General features: G+C 52.3%; 7 protein-coding genes across 7 annotated transcripts; 5 read left to right on the plus strand and 2 right to left on the minus strand.

Annotated features, from left to right (window-relative positions):
- Positions 1 to 156: 156 nt before the first annotated feature.
- On the plus strand, positions 157 to 530 carry LSM6 (U4/U6-U5 snRNP complex subunit lsm6; the record flags this gene model as incomplete). Its single annotated transcript, XM_049334177.1, has 3 exons — positions 157 to 283; positions 334 to 447; positions 502 to 530. 3 exons carry the CDS (start codon positions 157 to 159, stop codon positions 528 to 530), a joined length of 270 nt encoding a protein of 89 aa, XP_049186519.1.
- Positions 531 to 2,174: 1,644 nt separating this feature from the next.
- J4E83_007273 (uncharacterized protein) lies at positions 2,175 to 2,719 on the plus strand (the record flags this gene model as incomplete). The annotated part of the gene is made up of 2 exons (XM_049334178.1): positions 2,175 to 2,182; positions 2,287 to 2,719. The coding sequence occupies 2 exons, from the start codon at positions 2,175 to 2,177 to the stop codon at positions 2,717 to 2,719; spliced, it is 441 nt and encodes a 146-aa protein (XP_049186520.1).
- Positions 2,720 to 3,532: 813 nt separating this feature from the next.
- J4E83_007274 (uncharacterized protein) lies at positions 3,533 to 5,526 on the minus strand (the record flags this gene model as incomplete). Its single annotated transcript, XM_049334179.1, has 8 exons — positions 3,533 to 3,707; positions 3,765 to 4,454; positions 4,504 to 4,600; positions 4,658 to 4,741; positions 4,795 to 4,958; positions 5,023 to 5,045; positions 5,095 to 5,337; positions 5,398 to 5,526. The coding sequence occupies 8 exons, from the start codon at positions 5,524 to 5,526 to the stop codon at positions 3,533 to 3,535; spliced, it is 1,605 nt and encodes a 534-aa protein (XP_049186521.1).
- A 2,499-nt stretch (positions 5,527 to 8,025) lies between these two features.
- J4E83_007275 (uncharacterized protein) lies at positions 8,026 to 9,886 on the plus strand (the record flags this gene model as incomplete). The annotated part of the gene is made up of 5 exons (XM_049334180.1): positions 8,026 to 8,244; positions 8,296 to 8,683; positions 8,739 to 8,974; positions 9,033 to 9,374; positions 9,422 to 9,886. The coding sequence occupies 5 exons, from the start codon at positions 8,026 to 8,028 to the stop codon at positions 9,884 to 9,886; spliced, it is 1,650 nt and encodes a 549-aa protein (XP_049186522.1).
- Positions 9,887 to 11,031: 1,145 nt separating this feature from the next.
- Positions 11,032 to 11,679, minus strand: J4E83_007276 (uncharacterized protein; the record flags this gene model as incomplete). Its single annotated transcript, XM_049334181.1, has 1 exon — positions 11,032 to 11,679. One exon carries the CDS (start codon positions 11,677 to 11,679, stop codon positions 11,032 to 11,034), a length of 648 nt encoding a protein of 215 aa, XP_049186523.1.
- Positions 11,680 to 11,890: 211 nt separating this feature from the next.
- Positions 11,891 to 12,772, plus strand: J4E83_007277 (uncharacterized protein; the record flags this gene model as incomplete). The annotated part of the gene is made up of 1 exon (XM_049334182.1): positions 11,891 to 12,772. One exon carries the CDS (start codon positions 11,891 to 11,893, stop codon positions 12,770 to 12,772), a length of 882 nt encoding a protein of 293 aa, XP_049186524.1.
- A 699-nt stretch (positions 12,773 to 13,471) lies between these two features.
- Positions 13,472 to 17,258, plus strand: J4E83_007278 (uncharacterized protein; the record flags this gene model as incomplete). The annotated part of the gene is made up of 5 exons (XM_049334183.1): positions 13,472 to 14,377; positions 14,468 to 14,644; positions 14,704 to 16,161; positions 16,215 to 16,239; positions 16,294 to 17,258. The coding sequence occupies 5 exons, from the start codon at positions 13,472 to 13,474 to the stop codon at positions 17,256 to 17,258; spliced, it is 3,531 nt and encodes a 1,176-aa protein (XP_049186525.1).
- Positions 17,259 to 18,270: the final 1,012 nt, after the last annotated feature.

Here is an 18,270-nt window from a genome sequence, read left to right on the forward strand (position 1 = left end):
CATCGCCATCTCTCACTTCCATCTTCATCAGCGACCGATTTCAAGAATTATACGCTTACGCCTACTTAAGCATCAACGTAAGATCTATCTAGACGCGTCGTAACAAGGTGCTGATTGTTTGCTAGAAAATTCAGCATCACCACCACCCTCATCACCATGTCCACCAACGGTGAAAGCCCAGCACCTGACGCCGCCGGTGACTCTAGAGATCCTAGCGGCTTCCTCAGTGAAATCATCGGAGCTCCCGTCACCGTCAAGCTGAACTCTGGTATCATCTACAAAGGTAGCCCTTGACGTGCCTATGATGCACATCAATTACTAATCTCCATGTAGGCGACCTTCAGTCAGTAGATGGCTACATGAACATTGCACTGGAGCGATGCAAGGAGGTGTCTGAGGGACGCGTCACTCGGAATTGGGGGGATGCTTTCGTCCGTGGTAACAATGGTATCCAACACACCACTTTGCTTTTCACTTCACTCAGTACTAACGGACGTGCAGTCACATACATCTGCGCAGACAAGGCATGAGAAGCCGCGGCTTTCTAGTCTAGAAGCAGGGTGGACGCGTCGACAAGCCACACGTGATGATCGATGACCCGTATCTTACACATACCTAGGTACTCAGCGCCAATAGGAGCTTGGACGACTGTCATGAGGTATACACCTGACGCTTCCACGAATGATTCAATATCAAAGCTGATTGTCGGGTGGTGCAAGTGACAGTCACGCAAACTTCTGAACTGCCCTTAAGTAACTGAGCGCCGTCCTCTGTATTAACTCACCGTCACCTCCACCCCAACATGGTCAACGGTGAAGGCTATATACGTATTCTTCTCATTCCCGCTCTCCTTCACCATGTCGTCACTGTCTCCTAAATTTGCAATCCCTGTCTTACGACTGGTTCACCTAGACTTTGCGCTGTCGCGACGCGCACTGCGCTGTTGGACCCTGCAAACATTGTGGACTTGTCTACGCGCAGCTACTGTTAGCATACACAACAACAAGCCGCGCCTCTACGTCTGATTTTGAATTGCACTTTACAGATCTCACGCATTGCCGCACTCGCATCGCTCGTGCTACGAGTGGCATGCACTAACCTTCTAATCTCATCCAACCCAGCTGCACGTGTCGCGATGACTGTGCCCAAAGTCAAGTCTCGCGCCCAGCTCCGTAGCCAAGCGAAGCAGCGTAGAACCAGCAAGAAGCACCATGTCGAGAAGCCGAAAGCAAAACAAACAAACAGCGATGCGCAGAGCCCTACAAAAGCACCAAAAGGTAGACATCGTTACTTCAAACGGTATATCAACCAAATGAATCCACTGACTGGTTCAGTGTATACCTCTTCTGCTGGATCCAACGACCCGATCTATGACGACAATAGCAACCCTGTTGACGATAACGGATCGTCCTTCGCCAGGCGCCATGTACTAACTACTGACGATCAAGAGTCTGCCGGCGCCTTCAAAAGCGGTCTTCGAACCGTACTAATACGTGACAGAGCCCCTGTTACCACGGACAGTTCAGAAGCAGCCCGTAGCGCTACGGATGAGCAAGATCACGAGACGAGCGGTACCTGCGAGAGCGATAATCGAAATGAATCAGAAGATGATGATGCCTCTGCTGTCCCATGCAGTTCCGGCGCGCCAGGGGATTTCACAGACGAAGATGACGACCCGCCCGCCTCTCTTTTGAATCTGGCGCCACTTTGGTATCCTCAGTCAGACTGGTCTTGGCCAGAAACTCTGCCAGCGGCAACGGAAGCTACATTAGATGACTCTCCTGTCGCCGAACATGCTACAGCGGGCCCTTCCCAAGTGTCGGAGGAGACTACAGCAGATGGATCATCGGGAGTGGCAGTAGCTACACCAGACTCACCGTCGACAAGGCCAGATACGACGGTCGCAGGAGCATCCGCATCAACAGTAGTCACAGAACATCCAGTATCAGCGACGACAACCACTACGGCAGACCCATCTTCAGTGTCGACAGTTGCTCCAGCAATTCTGACTCCAGTTGTGGCCGTTACTGCAACAGATCGCACTCCAGCGGTAGCCATCACTGCAGCAACTTTGGCTCAGGTATCGACGGGAAGCTCAAGAAAGCCCTCTCTTGGCGTATGGCACAATTGGATCGTCGAACTCTTTGCCGGACGCAAACCAGTCTCGCCTAAGAATGACGATGTCAGCAATACACCACCGCCCGTCTCGATCATATCCTGGATTAGAGAGGATCGCGACTCTGACGCAGCGCTTCCATTGCCTTCCCAACCCCACCTTGAATTGAGATATCTCATCCCTGCGACCTTTGACAAGCGGATGAGACTGAACTATCATTCCAACATTCATCCCGCGCCCCAACATGACTCTATCGGCAAGGTCGCGACCCATGAAGACGCATCCCCCACGAACAACGTACAGCGCGGCTTCGTCGTAGCAAACCGGCCTGCTTCAGCCCCATCTCCACCACGCCGCGACATTGATCATTACAGCAGTCTGCTAGCTCGTGACGATACCAACTGGGCGGAGTGGAACAAGTTGAATATTACTGCAGACGCCATGCCTTTCACACGGTCGCAGTCGGACACCCAGTTCCTTCATCCTCAGACCGGAACGAAGATGGCACGGGCAAACGGTCACCTGACCAAGAGCCAGACTGGTCATGCTTTCCTAGAAGATGCCGGCCACCGGTATCCGTTTGGCCAGGGACCGGGCTGGTAGTGATTGAGCAGTCAAGACATCTCTTGAACCGACTAAACACTTGAACACGTCCACCCAGTGACGAAATCTGGGACTGGATCAATTCCCCAACAACTTGTATAACAAAAGTACGTACCACATTTTCCAGCACAGCAACTAAAGCTAACGGCTGAGATCTAGACTGCTTCTTTTCTTCCCTTTTTCTGATCTTGCGTCTGCAGCATTGGAGCGCGACTATTGTCCGCGCGAATGGCGTCTGCAGTATTGCCGTATCGGCATGGCTAGGTGCAGCTTTGCTCCACATCCAACGTGTGACGTGGTCCGAATTGGAATGCTCTTAGCTACCGGCGGCGCACACTAGGCGCGTCTTCAATCGGGCCGAGGACCGGCAGTGCTAGGAGGTGCTTTTCTTTTATCAGGGCTGCCCGGGGCGCTAGTAGGCGAGTTGTCGCTGAAAACGGTCGCGGTATTGGGATGGGTGGCGTTCAGCGGCTAGATCGTGTCTTTCTTTGCTTTCTTTCTGGGAGATACCCTGCGTTCAATGTATGGATTTTAGAAGTTGGTGTGTCATGGTATGCAATGTGATGTTATGAGTGATGTGGTTGCGAGCATCGCCCTGGCTGGCGAGCAGCTCAATGTAGCAGTAGGCGTCATGATGATAAGGTGGCGTGTATTCATGTGTAGCAGTCGTTGTATCATGTACTCGTCTAGGAAATTCGTGCAGTCAGAAGAAAAGAAAGAAGAATAACGCCATTCCCGCATCGTCCGTTGCGTCATTGCTCTGCATATCCAGCAGCGAGCATCAACGTTGAATCATCCCATGTACCTCCTTCTCTAGTTCACTTCCCTGATTGGAGTAAAGACGACCTTAGCACTAGGCTTAGGCAAGATGGTCGACCGCCAAGTGAAGAGGCGCTTCGCAGTCGGGTTTACAAGCTCACAGTCGTAGTTCAAGATGACTTGTCCGAGGATGACCTTCATGACAGCTGAGGCGTAGTACCTTCCGGGGCTACAACGAATCGTTAGCAGTGTCTTCACAACAACCGAGATACAGCAAGAGACTTACCAGGCCATTCTGCCCGTTCCCCAGACGTGGAATGTCATGTCAAAGTCAGTCAGTTTCGTTGGCTTCTTCTGCATAATGTCGAAAGCGCCATCAGCATTCTCCAGGCTCTTAACGAGTTGCGGGTCAGCAAAGCGGAAACCACTGAATGTCGTTGCTTCGGGGTAATCGACGGGGTTCGTCATGATGGCGCGGACGGGTGTGCAGAACCAATCTCCAATGTTGACGTGAGTACCGTCTTTGAGAGAGAAAGGTTGGAGCGCTGAGCGACGTGTGCTTTGCGACTCAACGGGTGTCAAGCGCGCAGACTCCTTGATAAAGCTGTCGAGAAGCGGAAGTCCAACACCGCTTTGCTCAAACGCGGCGTATTGGGACTCGCACTCCCTTCGTAGGGGTTCTACGTACTCAGGGTGGAGGCAGAGGTCGTGGATGGCGAAAGTCACGGTTGTGGAGACGGCGTGCACGGAGCCGAACCAGATGGCCATCAGCTCGTGGACGACACGCTGAGGTGTCCAGGGCGCGTTCTTGGGTGATGTCTCCATGATCCATTGGATGCAGTCGGCGTGTTGGGGCACTTTTTGGCCTAGCTTGGCTGCGTCTCGCTCGATGCATCGTTCTTCGGCAATGGGCAGGAGCCTATTGAAGATGACAGCGTGTGACTTGAGTGTGCGAGCGATGATACCGCCGACGATGCTGTACGAATTAGTAAAGAGGGCTGATGTGACTCGGCAATAGCACTTACGGGGTCATGAACCCAGGTAGCAGGCGAACGATCTCAGCGCAGATCAAAGTCTCCTCGATGTATGCGAGGGCGGAGACCATGAACTGCTCATCCTTTGCTGCCTTCGGTCAGTCATGCACGAAGCAATGAGCGAAGTGCATGGCACGAGACTTACCCAGATCCTTTCCAAAGAAAGATACTGCATTCGACAAGACGACCAACTTCACAGTCATGTGATACACATCCGACTGCTTCTTTCCTATTGATAGTTGTCAGCAGAGTTAGATAGGTCAAAGCTTGGCGTTGTATTACCGTTGATCACTGGGTGTCCAGTATGTAGCTCCTGAAACCTGGTGCGGATGATGCAAGTGAGGTCAGGAAGGATCTTAGGCAAGTTATTGGTCAAAAGTGTGCGAAGAGCGCGGATAAACCCAACACCCTCAGTACCACGTCGGTCAAACCAGTTGAAGCCGTGCCTGCGATTCGTTAGTAGACCGAATGCACAAAGACTGCCTTCGAGAAGCGCGAGGGTCGTCCTACATAGTGTAGAGGGGCTGTAGCATCTACAATTTGTCAATAATGGCCAAGAACGAAAGCTGCCCAAGAACTCACCTGTTTTGACGCTGCCTGAAGTGACAGCACCGTATCTGGCGCATTGTCTAGCTCCTTGATCTGCTGAGGGTCGGAGACAAAGACATAGCGGTTATCCGGGGCGAAGAGCTCGAATGGCTTCCCTTTCGCCTCATCAAACGCTTTCTGGATGATTTCAGGGCCCCAGAAGAGATATGCCCATGCCTGGTACCGCTTGGTGATAGGCTTGAAGATGGTCTTCAAGATCCTTGATGGAGAAGAAGCCTGGTGAACAAGTCAGTGTGCACTCATAATGCATACTGAGGATGTGCATTCGGTACATACCAGCTTCTTCGCAACCAAGGCCTTGTAACAAAAGAAAATCGATATCAAACCGAAGATGCTGCTCGCAGCATTGACCGCCAATGGGCTGAGCGCTGGCAAATGTACGCTTTGCATCTCTAAGAAGTCCATGATGGCAGTAAAGTTTGGTTACGAAGTAAGACCTTAGATTGGGCTAATAGGCGCGGGGTGTCAAGCATTGGTACATATAGAAAGTTACCATATCGACGTTGCTCTAGATACAGGTTCTGCTGCGCGGGCGAGCCGGTTGGAACGACCCGTTACATTACGTCTAAGCTTCCATGCAAGTGAACTAAAGTCATTGTTGGCTAGCTGAACTGTGCCACTGCACTGCAGTACGATCGGATCAATGTCAGGCCATCTGCATGCTACACAAGCTGCGTCGCTTGATGGACGCTCTCACCTATCGTGTGTTCCGCGGTCAATGAAAAGACGAGCAACCCACCCTTCTCTAGCGCTATCACAACGTCTGCTGTCCTAGAAAGTAAGTAGACCCGATGCAACTACCACGCAGAACACGAAGCGCCTCGTCCGTCATGCTGGAAGGACCAACGGTCCGATCCATAAGGGTGTAGTGTGGGAATCGGGGAAAACGGTGAACGTCTGGACGAGTCCGAGGCTGCGGCTCTAATTTGAGGCTTGTGCGCAAACGCACGAACGCGTGGGCGAATCACAGCTGGATGAGGAAATGTTCCGTGCGCTAGATGACGGAAGAGGCCCTTCAGGACCCCTGACTATCGATACGGCTAGGTCAAGCCGCGACCCTTGATGGACTGCCGCCGACCAAGATGGCGAATAGGTGAGTGCACGGCAAGCTATCGATGTCGAAAAGTGACAGTTGCAAAGGCGCGCTTAGGCGGGTTTTGCCCCACATGGCACCACTACCAAGAGGTAGGGCCGACCGCTCACGTCTGATTGGAGGACAAAAGCTCTGGTGGAGTCAAATCCGACGTCGGTCTTGTATCGCATCTGTACCTCGCTGCACCTAAGGAAGCGACTTCAAGGACAGAGCCTACTTACCGCTGTATTCCCAGACCAGCAAAAGGACCTACCTCGGCCGTCCTTGTGCAAGCCGCCAGGTGACCTAACACGCCTTCATATCTTCCAGGGTCTCTCGAAGCGGTACAAGGTTTAATCGTCATTGCGTGCATACAGAGATATCGATAGCGGGAGACAAAGGTAACATCGCGGGTAGCATTGCCTGCAGGCAATGAGGTCCCAGGCCCGCTTCTCCATGGGTTCCTTTCTTTTTGATCATGCACACCTCTTCCCACGTGTCTGGATACGGATGACGCGGACACACCCACTGGCCCGGCTTGGATCCTGGTAGCAATGCCTACGCACGTGCGGTTAAGGATTGAAGCAGGCCATCGGTTCCAATTACACATCCGGAGTACGATTGCGATTTAACTGGAGATATACGAAGAGGCTTGCATGTCCTAGTACCCCATCAGGACGAGCTGGCGAGAAAAATCCTTCGTCCGGACATATTGTAGCTAGAGCCAGCGCTGCCATGGTACGTCTTGGCGTATACGATCGACTTCAAGTAGATTTACCGGATGTCGACCGGATGATAGCGAGTAGTCGAGGTATTTTTTCCATGTGCAAACGAGCTCAGACCGACTTTGTGCCCGGGCACCGCTCGAGAAGCGACCGACTAGCGCGCACATAGCATCCGCATACGTGTACGCGGGGGGAAGATGGTGACTGGCAACCAATGTCTTTCTCCACCAGAATTCGAGATCCAGTCGAGCATCTGTACAAATCGCGCCACATGACGCATCTCTTCCTGGTCGAGGTTGCTCGAGCGAGCAATTGCAATCGTAGTGGTGTGCTGCGACTAAAGTTGCAACTCTGCTGTACTCTTGCATGATCTTATAGCCAATGGTTTTGCTTTTGTTTCCACGCAATATCTTTTAGTTGAAGTCATAATTCGACGTTGATTCTCCGGTCACATGCAAAACCAAACCAAGCCACTGAAAGACGAGACATTTGTGATATCGCTTTGAGAGACCCCACGCCTATTCCTGATATGGAAGTCTGCCGACCCGAGCCGTGTGTGGAGCCGCGCGGTTGACGCACTGTCGTACAACCTTCCTCAAAAAATGGCAGCTACTGCAATGTGAGTAGTACGCGGTGGGTGCATTGCATGCTGCAATACCGGAGCAACTCCCTAGGTACTACCCTGAAAATCATGCCGTTCGATGACCCGCTCAGTCGCGCTAGCAACAAGTGTCGCGGGAGGCCTATCGATTGCAAATTCGAGCTTGTCGCTTTGCGATCATTGGCTCGGCCGTCTCGGTGAACGCCGCAATTAACAGTATATTCGGCAGAATGTACGGGTCGGTAGCCGCGTTTGCAACATCGACATCGATGCATGCAGAGCACAGTGCTAGCTTGTTGGGAGGATCCGGCTGTTACCTACCTGCTGCATCAAACCCTTGCTCGTGCAAACAGCCCAATGGATGTACAGTCTAATGCAGAGGGCTTCCGAGGAGAGCTGAGCGGCGGAACGTTTCCTGTCACTGGCAGTCTATTGGCATCAGCATACTTTAAGTGTTTGGAGTGTCGAGTGCTCTTCGTTGTTCCTATGATCTGATTAGCTTAAGCATGGAGCTCATCATCACGCCCACACAGGCCCTCGTGCCTTTGTCGGTTCTGTTCTTAGTCTACCACGCAATTCGGGCATTGTTTTTCGGAAAGCCAGAGTCCAAGCATTGGGAGGAGCTGCCAGTCGTGGGCCTCCAGAAAGGATGGTTTGAATGGGTGTGGGCGACCTTGAAGTCCATCCGGAAGACCCAGGACTGGGCGTTCGAAGGGTATCGCAAGGTATGATAGTCTTCAATATCAGTAGAAATCTACTCATTATTAATCTTCTAGTTTGCCAGCGTAAACAGCCCTTTCATCTTGCCTAGTATCGACAGAGGAGCGATGATAATTCTTCCGCCTCGTCTGATCAAGAAGGTCTACTCACTACCAGAGTCCACGCTCGATATCCACGCAACGCAGAGTGAGACTATCCAAACGAAATGGACAGTCTGGGACAAAGAAGTAGCCGACAACGACTTCCAGATCAACGTCGTGCGCCATCAGATTACGCGGAATCTCGAGCACTTGACGCCGCTGATGGCCGACGAACTTGACAGAGGCTTCGAACGCTGGTGGGGAGGGAAAGGTGACACAGAGTGGAAGGAGGTCGCAGTATGGGATGCTTGCTTGAAGTTGATCGCTGGTGCAAGTAACGGCGCCTTTTGCGGCGCGCCGCTATGTGAGTCGCTCGTGGTGCCTGCTAGGAAGATGCGCAAGCGCTGATAGTGTCGCAGGCCGGGATGAACAGTTCTTGAACGATCTTAGGGATCACGCAATGAGCATCTTTGCCGGCGCTATGCTAATCAACGCATCCCCCAAGCCGCTCAAGCCAGTGACTGGTTTTCTTGTAGGATCGACTTGCTGGTACTTGCGCAGAAAAGCAATGAAGGGCTGCTTGCCTTTTGTGACAGAGAGATTGAACGCTACTGCCCGTTTCAAGGCTGACCCGAAGTGCGGGTGGACACCACCGGTAGGATTCCGCCCCTTGCATTAACGAGCTGCGCATCAACATACTTACCCGGTCCCAGAAAGATGGTCTCCAATGGCTTATCGATGAGTGCTACGCCGCAGCCGCAAAGGGAGATGCAGGGCAGTTGGAGCCGAAGCGAGTGGCGCATCGGCTCTTGTTGGTCAATGATATATCCCTTCATTCGACCAGCTTCACTGTGCAGAACGTCATCCTGGATCTCTTCAGCTCGGATCCGGCAATGGGGTATGTTGATGCTCTGCGAGACGAAGCTGCATCCGTGCTCGCCAAGTCTGGTGGTGTATGGACGCGCGATGCGGTGCGGGATTTGAAGCTCATCGATTCAATGATCCGTGAATCAATGAGGCTTAATCCGTTCGCCATTGTCGGACTTCCGCGAACAGTATGTATGCCAACAAGTATTAAAGGACTGGTATTAACGAAGTGCAGGTCGTTCACCCCGAAGGCATTCGTCTCCCAGTTTCCAACGTTCATGTGCCTCAAGGTACCATGATCGCGGTTCCAATGGAGCCAATCCACTATGACGAGAGTATCTATCCCCAAGCACGCAGCTTCAATGCGTTCCGGTTTGCAGACCCGAACAATGTGACTAGCATCGTCGACAACTTTGCAACCAAAGACGACCTTGAGGCTGCTAAAGCGGACACGAACGAGCGGAAAGGCAAGTCGACTGCTACGCTTGACGATGCTTTCCTCGGGTTCGGGTTCGGCCGACACGCCTGCCCTGGGCGATTCTTTGCCTTGAATGAGATGAAGGTCTTCATTGCGCACATGCTGTTGAACTATGACGTTGAGCACATGGCGGTTAGGCCGAAACCTTTGGATACTGTGTGGCTAAAACTTCCGTTGCATGGTGGGAAGATCCGGGTGCGACGCAGGCCGTCAAGTGTGTAGATAAAATAAAGATATCCTCTGTTGATCCTCATCCGGTGTAAATCCGACAGCCGTCGCTGTATCGATTCGAGCCTTTGCTACAGACGCCTGCCGGGCGAACATACTGGTTTGCGCTTCGTGTTCGATGTTGATGTCGAGATCTTCATGACGGCTCTTCCCAGGACAACGGCATACCTGCGCAGGGCCAAAAGTATGTCTCGGGCACTAATTTGTTCGTCGTCAATTCGTATGTCCCAAACTCCCGTTCGGGTAGATCGCGAGAGTATTTAGACGCCAGCTAATCTCCCTGGTCGCTTCCTCTCTCTTCGCGCTCGGGGGCGGTAGTACAGGAAGACCTCCTAATGCAGGATCGCTCATCGCAGGTCGGCCGACTTATGATGCGGGTGTGGGAGGGGTTCTTGTGTTCCTGATGAGCAGCGATCTGAATGACACCTAGGGCTAATGTTTAGCTGAATCGGCCCAGCAGCATGTATTCCTGAGAGAAACCGATAGTGCGTGGAGCGCTTGCAGAGGGGAGTTAGCGACGGATCTCTACACAGATCTCACAATCCGTGGCGTCGTGCTTGCTGCGATGTTGCTGTTTACGCGACTGCGGTACCTCCCAGAGACGCATGAGGCTAGAATCCTGGACAGTTTTGGGATGCTGTTCGGTCTTGGTCGCTACTTCCTGCTATCGTAGCTGATTTACCCAAGACAGACGTCGCTTCCTAGACGGAAACCTACAACTTGGTACGGACCTTCGAACAAGTCGGATACCACCATCGCTGTCACCGTGTAAAATAGTTCCTTTGATCAAAACCTTCAATTGAACTCGTCGCCATCGTTGCGCGCGCAACTGCGGAGCGAATGGGCACACGGCTTCGCGAGCCAGGCGGGCCTTGTACGTGAGATCATCGCAACTGGCATGTGGACCAAGATGACCGAGATGCGTCAGTGGCGTTTACGAGTATAGTGGCTGGGCTCAGCTTGAGGTATCAGTATCGTGTGTTGCTGGTTGAATTGTTGTTGGAGGAAGCGTCCGCCCCCTTAAGGGAAACCACGCTAACCTTGGAAGCCGCATGAGAGGATGCACGTGAGAGCGAAAGGGATAACCGCACGACAGCGTAGTCACATGTACAGATATCGCTCACAAGCCTTTGGGACTGCTATGAGCTTCTCAAACACTCCTGTACCAATTGCACGCGAGCCTGGAGACTGACCACGTGATTGGGTACTAGCGTGTAATGGATGCCCCGACCGGCAAGCTGCTTTCGGAACGCGTCGTCGATGCGCATCCACGCCTCCGTCCCGTCTGGCATCAATCGCGTCCCGTCGTCGGCAAGCCAACTACAGCCAGCTTCGCATAGCACCACAATGCCCGCCTTCATGCGCCGTTCGAGTTCCTTCCACTTTGCCGATGCGAGCATCTCGCCTGCCGCTCCTTCGCCCACGAACAGTTGCGCGTATATGATAGGATCGAGACCGGAGCGATCGGAGATATACCATGTGGTCGGCGGCGTGTCAAGACCGATGGCAGCCTGTTCGGCTTCGAATTGCGCGTCGAGGATGTGCTTCTGCAGTTGCAAGGATCGGGACGGCGATGCAGTGATGTCCTCGCGGCTGAAATGCTTGTCGTGTAACACTTTGCGCGCGACCTCTCGGATGATCACCGGCCTCGAGGCTACCTCTGTAACTGGAAGGGCTGTGTCACCTTGATGAAACGCGTCTTCGAGTGCGTTCACGAGCGTCGTCTTGCCGGTACATTGGGCGCCGATAATGTAAAGACAGCGACTGAGGGCTGCCTCATTCGCCATTATGTCTGTGGTGAGTGCTGGGGAAGAGTCAGAAGTCAAGGCAGACGCTGCTCTTACGGTAAGTCTTGTTTTGCCGCTTTGGGTAGTTCGGTGTAACGTCGCACAAGCAAACGCAATCCTTCACGAATCACGAAGACTTTCGTCTGTGTAGACCCCGCATCAAGCCACTCTCTTTCTGCAACACTGCGGCGCACTCCTCTCCATCACAACAATGAGCAGCTTGCGAACTTTTCGCGTCGTGCTCTCGCGTGATATCGATCCAGAGATCACATCATGGAATTACACAGTTGCCAACCTCCCGCAGGCCAGGCAGACAAACGCGGCTGGACTTGTCAAGTGCTTTTCCCTTGTTTCTTCGGGAACGGTGCAGGAGATCGTCCTGCGGTTTGAAAGCGCGCCCTCCAACCGTGTTACACGCAAAGAGCCTTTGGACAGACTCCTCCTCCTTTCGCTGGCGGACTTCCGCTTGCGTTGGCCTTCAAAGTCGCCAGATGACCCACCGCGCGTAGCCACTGGCAGAGAGAACGGCGATTACGTCACAAGACTACTCACCACTGGCGTTGTACTCAATGGGATTTACTACCACTTCTTTGGTCATTCAAACAGCCAAACGAAGTCCAGATCTTGCTTCATGTATGGCGCATCGAAAGAAGGCATCTCTGCCAAGATCGAAGCTATGGGTGATCTCTCGAAACTCAAGTCCGTAGGCAAGAAAGCAAAACGAATTGGGTTGCTTTTCTCTAGCGCAGAGGTCGCGCTTAATCTCTCCCCGGAACGCTGCAGAGACATCGACGACGTCAAACGCGATGATTACGTTTTCACCGACGGATGTGGTCTGATATCCCTTCAACTCGCTCGACAACTGGCCCAGAGACGCAACATAATATTTCGCAATCAGCGCTACTTACCGTCCGTATTCCAAATTCGATATCGTGGATACAAGGGCGTATTGACCTTAGACCCTACCCTTCAGGGTAAGGAACAGGTACAGTTTCGAGAATCTATGAGGAAGTTCAGGGATGCATCCGATCACAGTTTCGCCGTCGTAGACTATTCCAAGGTTAGATTTCCAAACCGTCTCTTGGTCTACTGAGCTGACTGGACTTAGCCTTACGTCTATGGTAGCCTAAACGATGAGGTGGTGGTGCTCTTGCATACGTTGGGTATTTCGGCGGATATCCTTCTCGACAAGCAGCAGCAGCATCTGCACTTCCTCAATAACGTTAGCCAAGGTTATCCTGGGGCAGCCTTCCAGTATCTCTCATACAGTGGCAGACTCGATCTAGCAGAGAGACTTCTATTAGAAGGCATTGGATCTGTCCACACGCTCCTAGGAAGGATGATTCGAGAAGAGTACACCAAGATGCTGAACAAACGAGACGAACAACGATGTCGGATTCTGATCCGCCGCTCACGGCTTCTCTTCGGTGTTTGCGACCCAAGTAGCAAGAATGGTCACCCGGGAAAGCTCAGAGAAGGTGAATGCTTTGTGCGGATAACTGATGTTGACGGGCGAGCGCATACCATCATTAACACCGAGGTGATGGTAACGCGAAATCCATGCCTGCATCCAGGCGATCTTCAGAAATTCAAGGCAGTAGATATCCCGGAGTTTGCTCATCTAGTCGACTGCATCGTGTTCTCAACTGAAGGGAGCAGGCCAAGCGCTGATCTCATGTCAGGTGGTGATCTCGATGGAGACAAATGTAAACCTCTCCTATGCATCTGTCTCGAACTCGCTAAAATATCTCTAGTCTTTGTGACTTGGGATCCAGATATCATTCCACGAACGATGGCACAGCCCGCCCAGTACCCAGGAGGCAAAGAACTTGTAACTTTCGGCGAGGTGACCGGTGACGCCCGAGCGGAGTACTTTGCCCGATACACCAGTGCGTCCCTGGGGAAAGTCAAAAATCTCTACATGAGATGGGCGCGCCTCGGTCATGCCATGAGCCCGCAATGTCAACAACTCAATCGGTTGTTTTCTCAATGCGTCGATGGAAACCACATCCGGATTCCTGACGACCTCAAGGAATTCACGAAGTTAGAGGATCCGTCTGAACCTAAACATACCGTCGCTCCCTTCATCTTGGATGTTCTGCATGATGCTTGCACCCAGCTCATTCTTCAGGCTGACAACACACGACCCAACGACTGCGATGAGGTCGACGTGATGGAGCTCTTCCTCGCACGAGACAAGATGGCGATGTCTGAATTCGAATTACTGCATCTTCTACTGCGCTGGTGTAAGCATAGCGGTGAAGACATCCTCGAATACAGTCACCATCTCGATTTCAGTGCTTTGAGCGATGAGCAGCAAATATGGGTTCTTAGCTGCCTTCCACCGTCTGCAACTGCGCCGAGTTTGGTACGGAACGGGCTTCTCCAGTCAGAACTCGTCACGCCTGACGAGGTGAGCAAGTTTCGCTTAGATCAGCCGCACCTGCACTGGAAGCCGGTCTTCAGATCGTCCACCGACCGTATGCAAAGATTCTTGCCTACCGTCTCTCAGGCCTTGGAAATCTTCCACAAGAAACTCTTCATCTTGACGGTGGATGAACGTCTGAGCGTTGCGATATACGTACCAAAAAAGATTGAAAGAGCAAGCGAAGTTCAAGTCGACACCGGCGTCGTAGTCTTCGCTTTCCCCCACTCACAAGGCCTACATTCACCAAACTACAAAATGCTACCAACCAAGGTCAATTACAGGCTGTTTTGCGATGAGCATATGTTTCAATTGTACGAACGTCAGCGAAGTAACACATGGATCTTTCTGAGGCGTCCTCAGGCTGACGATTCGCTCTACCGAAATGAGAAAAACAAAGGAGACAAACGCAGAGCACGCGAGACTACTGTGCGCGACGGAGTCAACTTTGACTGCAAAGCTAGCATTGCTTTGGACAAAGTTGGTCGAGGACTTCAGCAGCATATCGGCAAGGTGCAGCAAAATGGGGTATTGGGTGCGGTAGGTTGACGCTCTCTATGCCGGACTTATACAGTTGCCGTGATACTGATAACATTTAGGAAATATATGTCATCAGCAACAGAGACATCAACTCAATGCGGGTGCTTGACGAGTGGCTTACCTTCGTCGACACTGATGAAGTCTTACCGCTATTTGAGAAACCGAACAAGAACTACGATATTCCCAGATTGAGTTCTAAAGACTGGGCAGACTACCCCGAGACAGTAGTTGCCGTGGTTCGCGACAAAGACTTTGCTCACCTCCAAGAACTGAAGTCTGTGTTAGACCTGTCGACCATCCTTGGTTTGCTCAACGACCATGGTGAAAAGAAGATGCTTTTGGACACGTTCTCGCATGTTCTTGCTTTTGAAGCAAGCTCCGCCCTCTCGCTAGACCGGACGATCGTAGCGTCGACTCTCCTCGACTTCCTACCGAATGCGGTGTACCTGATACCCGCATTCTTCCACTCTCAAACGTGGGAGACTCACAAGTCCTCGTTGGACGAACACCTTATCCATATGGCCTTTAGTCTACTGAGACATCTCGTCCTTTTGTCGGAGGACATGGGTACTTTCATCCGGCGTCCAATCCAAATCCTGTTGCAAGAACTGAAGTGCATCTCGTTGAGAGAGTTCGCCGACATCGTGGAGCTCATTTCGCTTACGGTCCGCTCTTCCGAAACGGCCTTGGATCTTCTTCTTGGGGTGTTAGAGCCTGAAAGCTCGCGGCTTCTGGTAGGACGGCCGACTGCAATTCGGCAATTCACGTCATCGTTGTTCGGCATCGCGCTTGACCATGTAGATGAAGCGTCTAGTGCTCGCGAGCAAAAGTCGCGAGAGTTTCTCGAGCTGCGCCTGGATGGCCATAGCGACGGCTGCGCAATGGTCAAGGGCACACTTCGTATCGATTCTTCCTTGAATGGATTGCTCAAAGCTGGCGATCACGTTCGTCTTACAGCATCCGATCCACCGCAGAATGATGTTATCGCAAGGCTCTTCTCGATGGATGCTGTTGTGTCATCAGCTGAACCAGGCAAGGTTGCATTTCGGTGTCTTCATCATCCGCCGTCGTACCTTGGCAAGTGCGCCTGGAGTGTTACGCAGTGTGGATCTTTTGTTACAAGCAAGACCTCTTTCGACGCTGTAACTGCTTTCTACACCGAGCGCGAAACCTGTAGTGCCATCTACGCGATGCTTCTCGGTCTTCCTCCGTCAAAACAAGATAAGTCGATTGGCATCGAGCTACCGGTGACCGTCGCCCCATCACTGAACGGAAGTCAGAACGCAGCGCTCGCTGCTTCGATGAAACATTCATTGACGTTCATCTGGGGCCCTCCGGGTACAGGAAAGACTCATACAATTGTCGTCATTATTACCCAGCTGCTGGAAAAACTACCCAAATTACGATTCCTCGTTACTGCGCCAACGCATAATGCAGTGGATAACATGCTGAGGAGGTTCGTGGCCTACCCTGAAGCGAAGAATGGTGGCATTGTCCCTGTTCGGGTATCGACGCAGGTAAGTGTGGTTACCTCACACACATTTAATAATTATACTCACATCATAACAAGCTTTCCAAAGTCGCTCAGGACTTACGTACGTACACGTGTGACGCCATGGTCGGCAAAGACCTAAGCGCGAACTTCCCAGCTCGGCGTAAGGCGCAGAAGAGGATCAGAGAGGCCCGTCTCGTGTTTACTACGTGCACTGGAGCTGCGTTAGGTTTGCTTCGTAACGAGGCTTTCGATGTCGTTATCATTGACGAAGCCTCACAGCTTACTGAGCCCGCAACCCTGGTGCCTCTTGTCAAAGGGTGTTCGCTTGCGATATTAGTTGGAGACCATGTCCAGCTTCGCGCGACGGTTCAACAAACTGCTGTGGTAACCGGTTATGACGTCTCACTCTTTGAACGCCATTATAATCTAGCACCAAGAGAAGGCGTCGCAAAAGTCATGCTCGACATGCAATATCGCATGCACCGCTCCATCTGCGATTTCAGCTCCTCCGAGTTCTACGACAGTAAACTCCATACTGCTGTAGCTGACAACGCGCGTCCACTGCCTCCCTCGCTCTTTCCCTGGCCCAAGACAAATCGTATGGTTTGGGTTGAATGCGCTGCACCTGAAGACCTTTTCCAGCAATCCAAGTCGAATGCTGGCCAAGGCGACGTCTGCAAACGTATCATCCAGCTTCTGAAGGCATCACCGGCATCTAGTGGCTCGACTGCAATCCCAAAGGACTCCATCGAAACCCCTACTATCGCAATATTGACACCGTACACTCGTCAGAAGACTCTGCTTACAACAACAATTCCGAATGCTGAAGTCTACTCCGTCGATAGCTTCCAGGGTCGTGAGGCTGACGTCGTCGTGTTTGTAACCGTTCGGTGCAACGCTCATTACGCTTTGGGATTTCTGGATGACATGCGACGGCTGAATGTGGTCATGACAAGGGCGAAAGCTGGTGTTGTGTTGGTTGGGCACAAAAACACGTTGACAGGTGTAGGGGCAGCGGAGACTGTAGACGATAGCAAGCTGGTTTGGAGGAGATTACTAGAGCGGTGCGAGGTTGTGGAGTTGCCAGCTCAGGCCGAGGACAGTGGTTCCACTCACTGATGTACAGTGTCGCACATCACTTTGTCCTCCATATCGGAAGCCTCAGTCTCGGATCATAGCCGCCGACCGCTATTTTCGGGACTGTTACCTGCCAAGTTGCAAATGCTCATGACTTGCACGCGATGCAGCAATGCACTTCTAATGCATCCATTACATAAGGCAATTCGAGACGACCCACAATGGCAGCCGGGAACCCGACGCGGCATCGGCAATCATGCCGGCCAAACATGCCGTTCCATTCCCATTGCCGCAACCAAGTTCACCCGTGTTGCAACGACCACCTCATCCCCGTGCCGCGCCTCAACTTTGAGCCTGATGCTTCTCTATGCCTGCACTTTGTTCAAGCATGCGAATCCTTCCAAGTGTTGACCCGGCTTGTCTTTGCAAGGTCCCAGTCCCGACGGGACGAATCATCAGAGTACTACCAAGGCCCCATATTACTTCTATCTTCGTGTGTCACAAGGACTATAACTCGGCCTCGTCTGCTCGGTGACATCCTCGTACTCGACTGTCAAGTGTTGCGTTCGCGTAATGCCAGAGTTTGGCTCCACTTTACTCTCCTCGCTACCATTCCGAAAGCCCGGGCTCAAGATACTGTCCTGGCTATCGTGGCCCAGGGTTGTTTCAGATACGCCCGACTTCCCATGCTGCTTGGCTGATCGAAGAGTCTTGCTCCCGATCGTAGCGAGCTTCACACCCGACCGACTACGCGATCTGTATCCACTTGGACCTTGCTCACCGCGTGAGCTACCAAAGATCCCCCGGCCAAAGATGCGGTCGAATAATGGCTGCAAAGTCGGTATGCAGGCGCCGATGATGATAGAGTTTCCCTCGATACTGGTCCAGATAGTGATGTCGGCCGTATCGTCTGTATCGCGTTATTAGCATGGCTGATTCAACACCGAATGCGAGTCTACTCACAGCTGAAGTCAGGGCTCGCAAGCGCTGGAAGTCGAGTCGACTTGTACACAGCTACGGCTGCCGCACTGTTTAAGTGTGAGCGGAAGTTCCA

This window comes from Alternaria metachromatica, assembly GCF_023757995.1.
Source record: "Alternaria metachromatica strain BMP 0045 chromosome Unknown scaffold_18, whole genome shotgun sequence".
NCBI lineage: Eukaryota > Fungi > Ascomycota > Dothideomycetes > Pleosporales > Pleosporaceae > Alternaria > Alternaria metachromatica.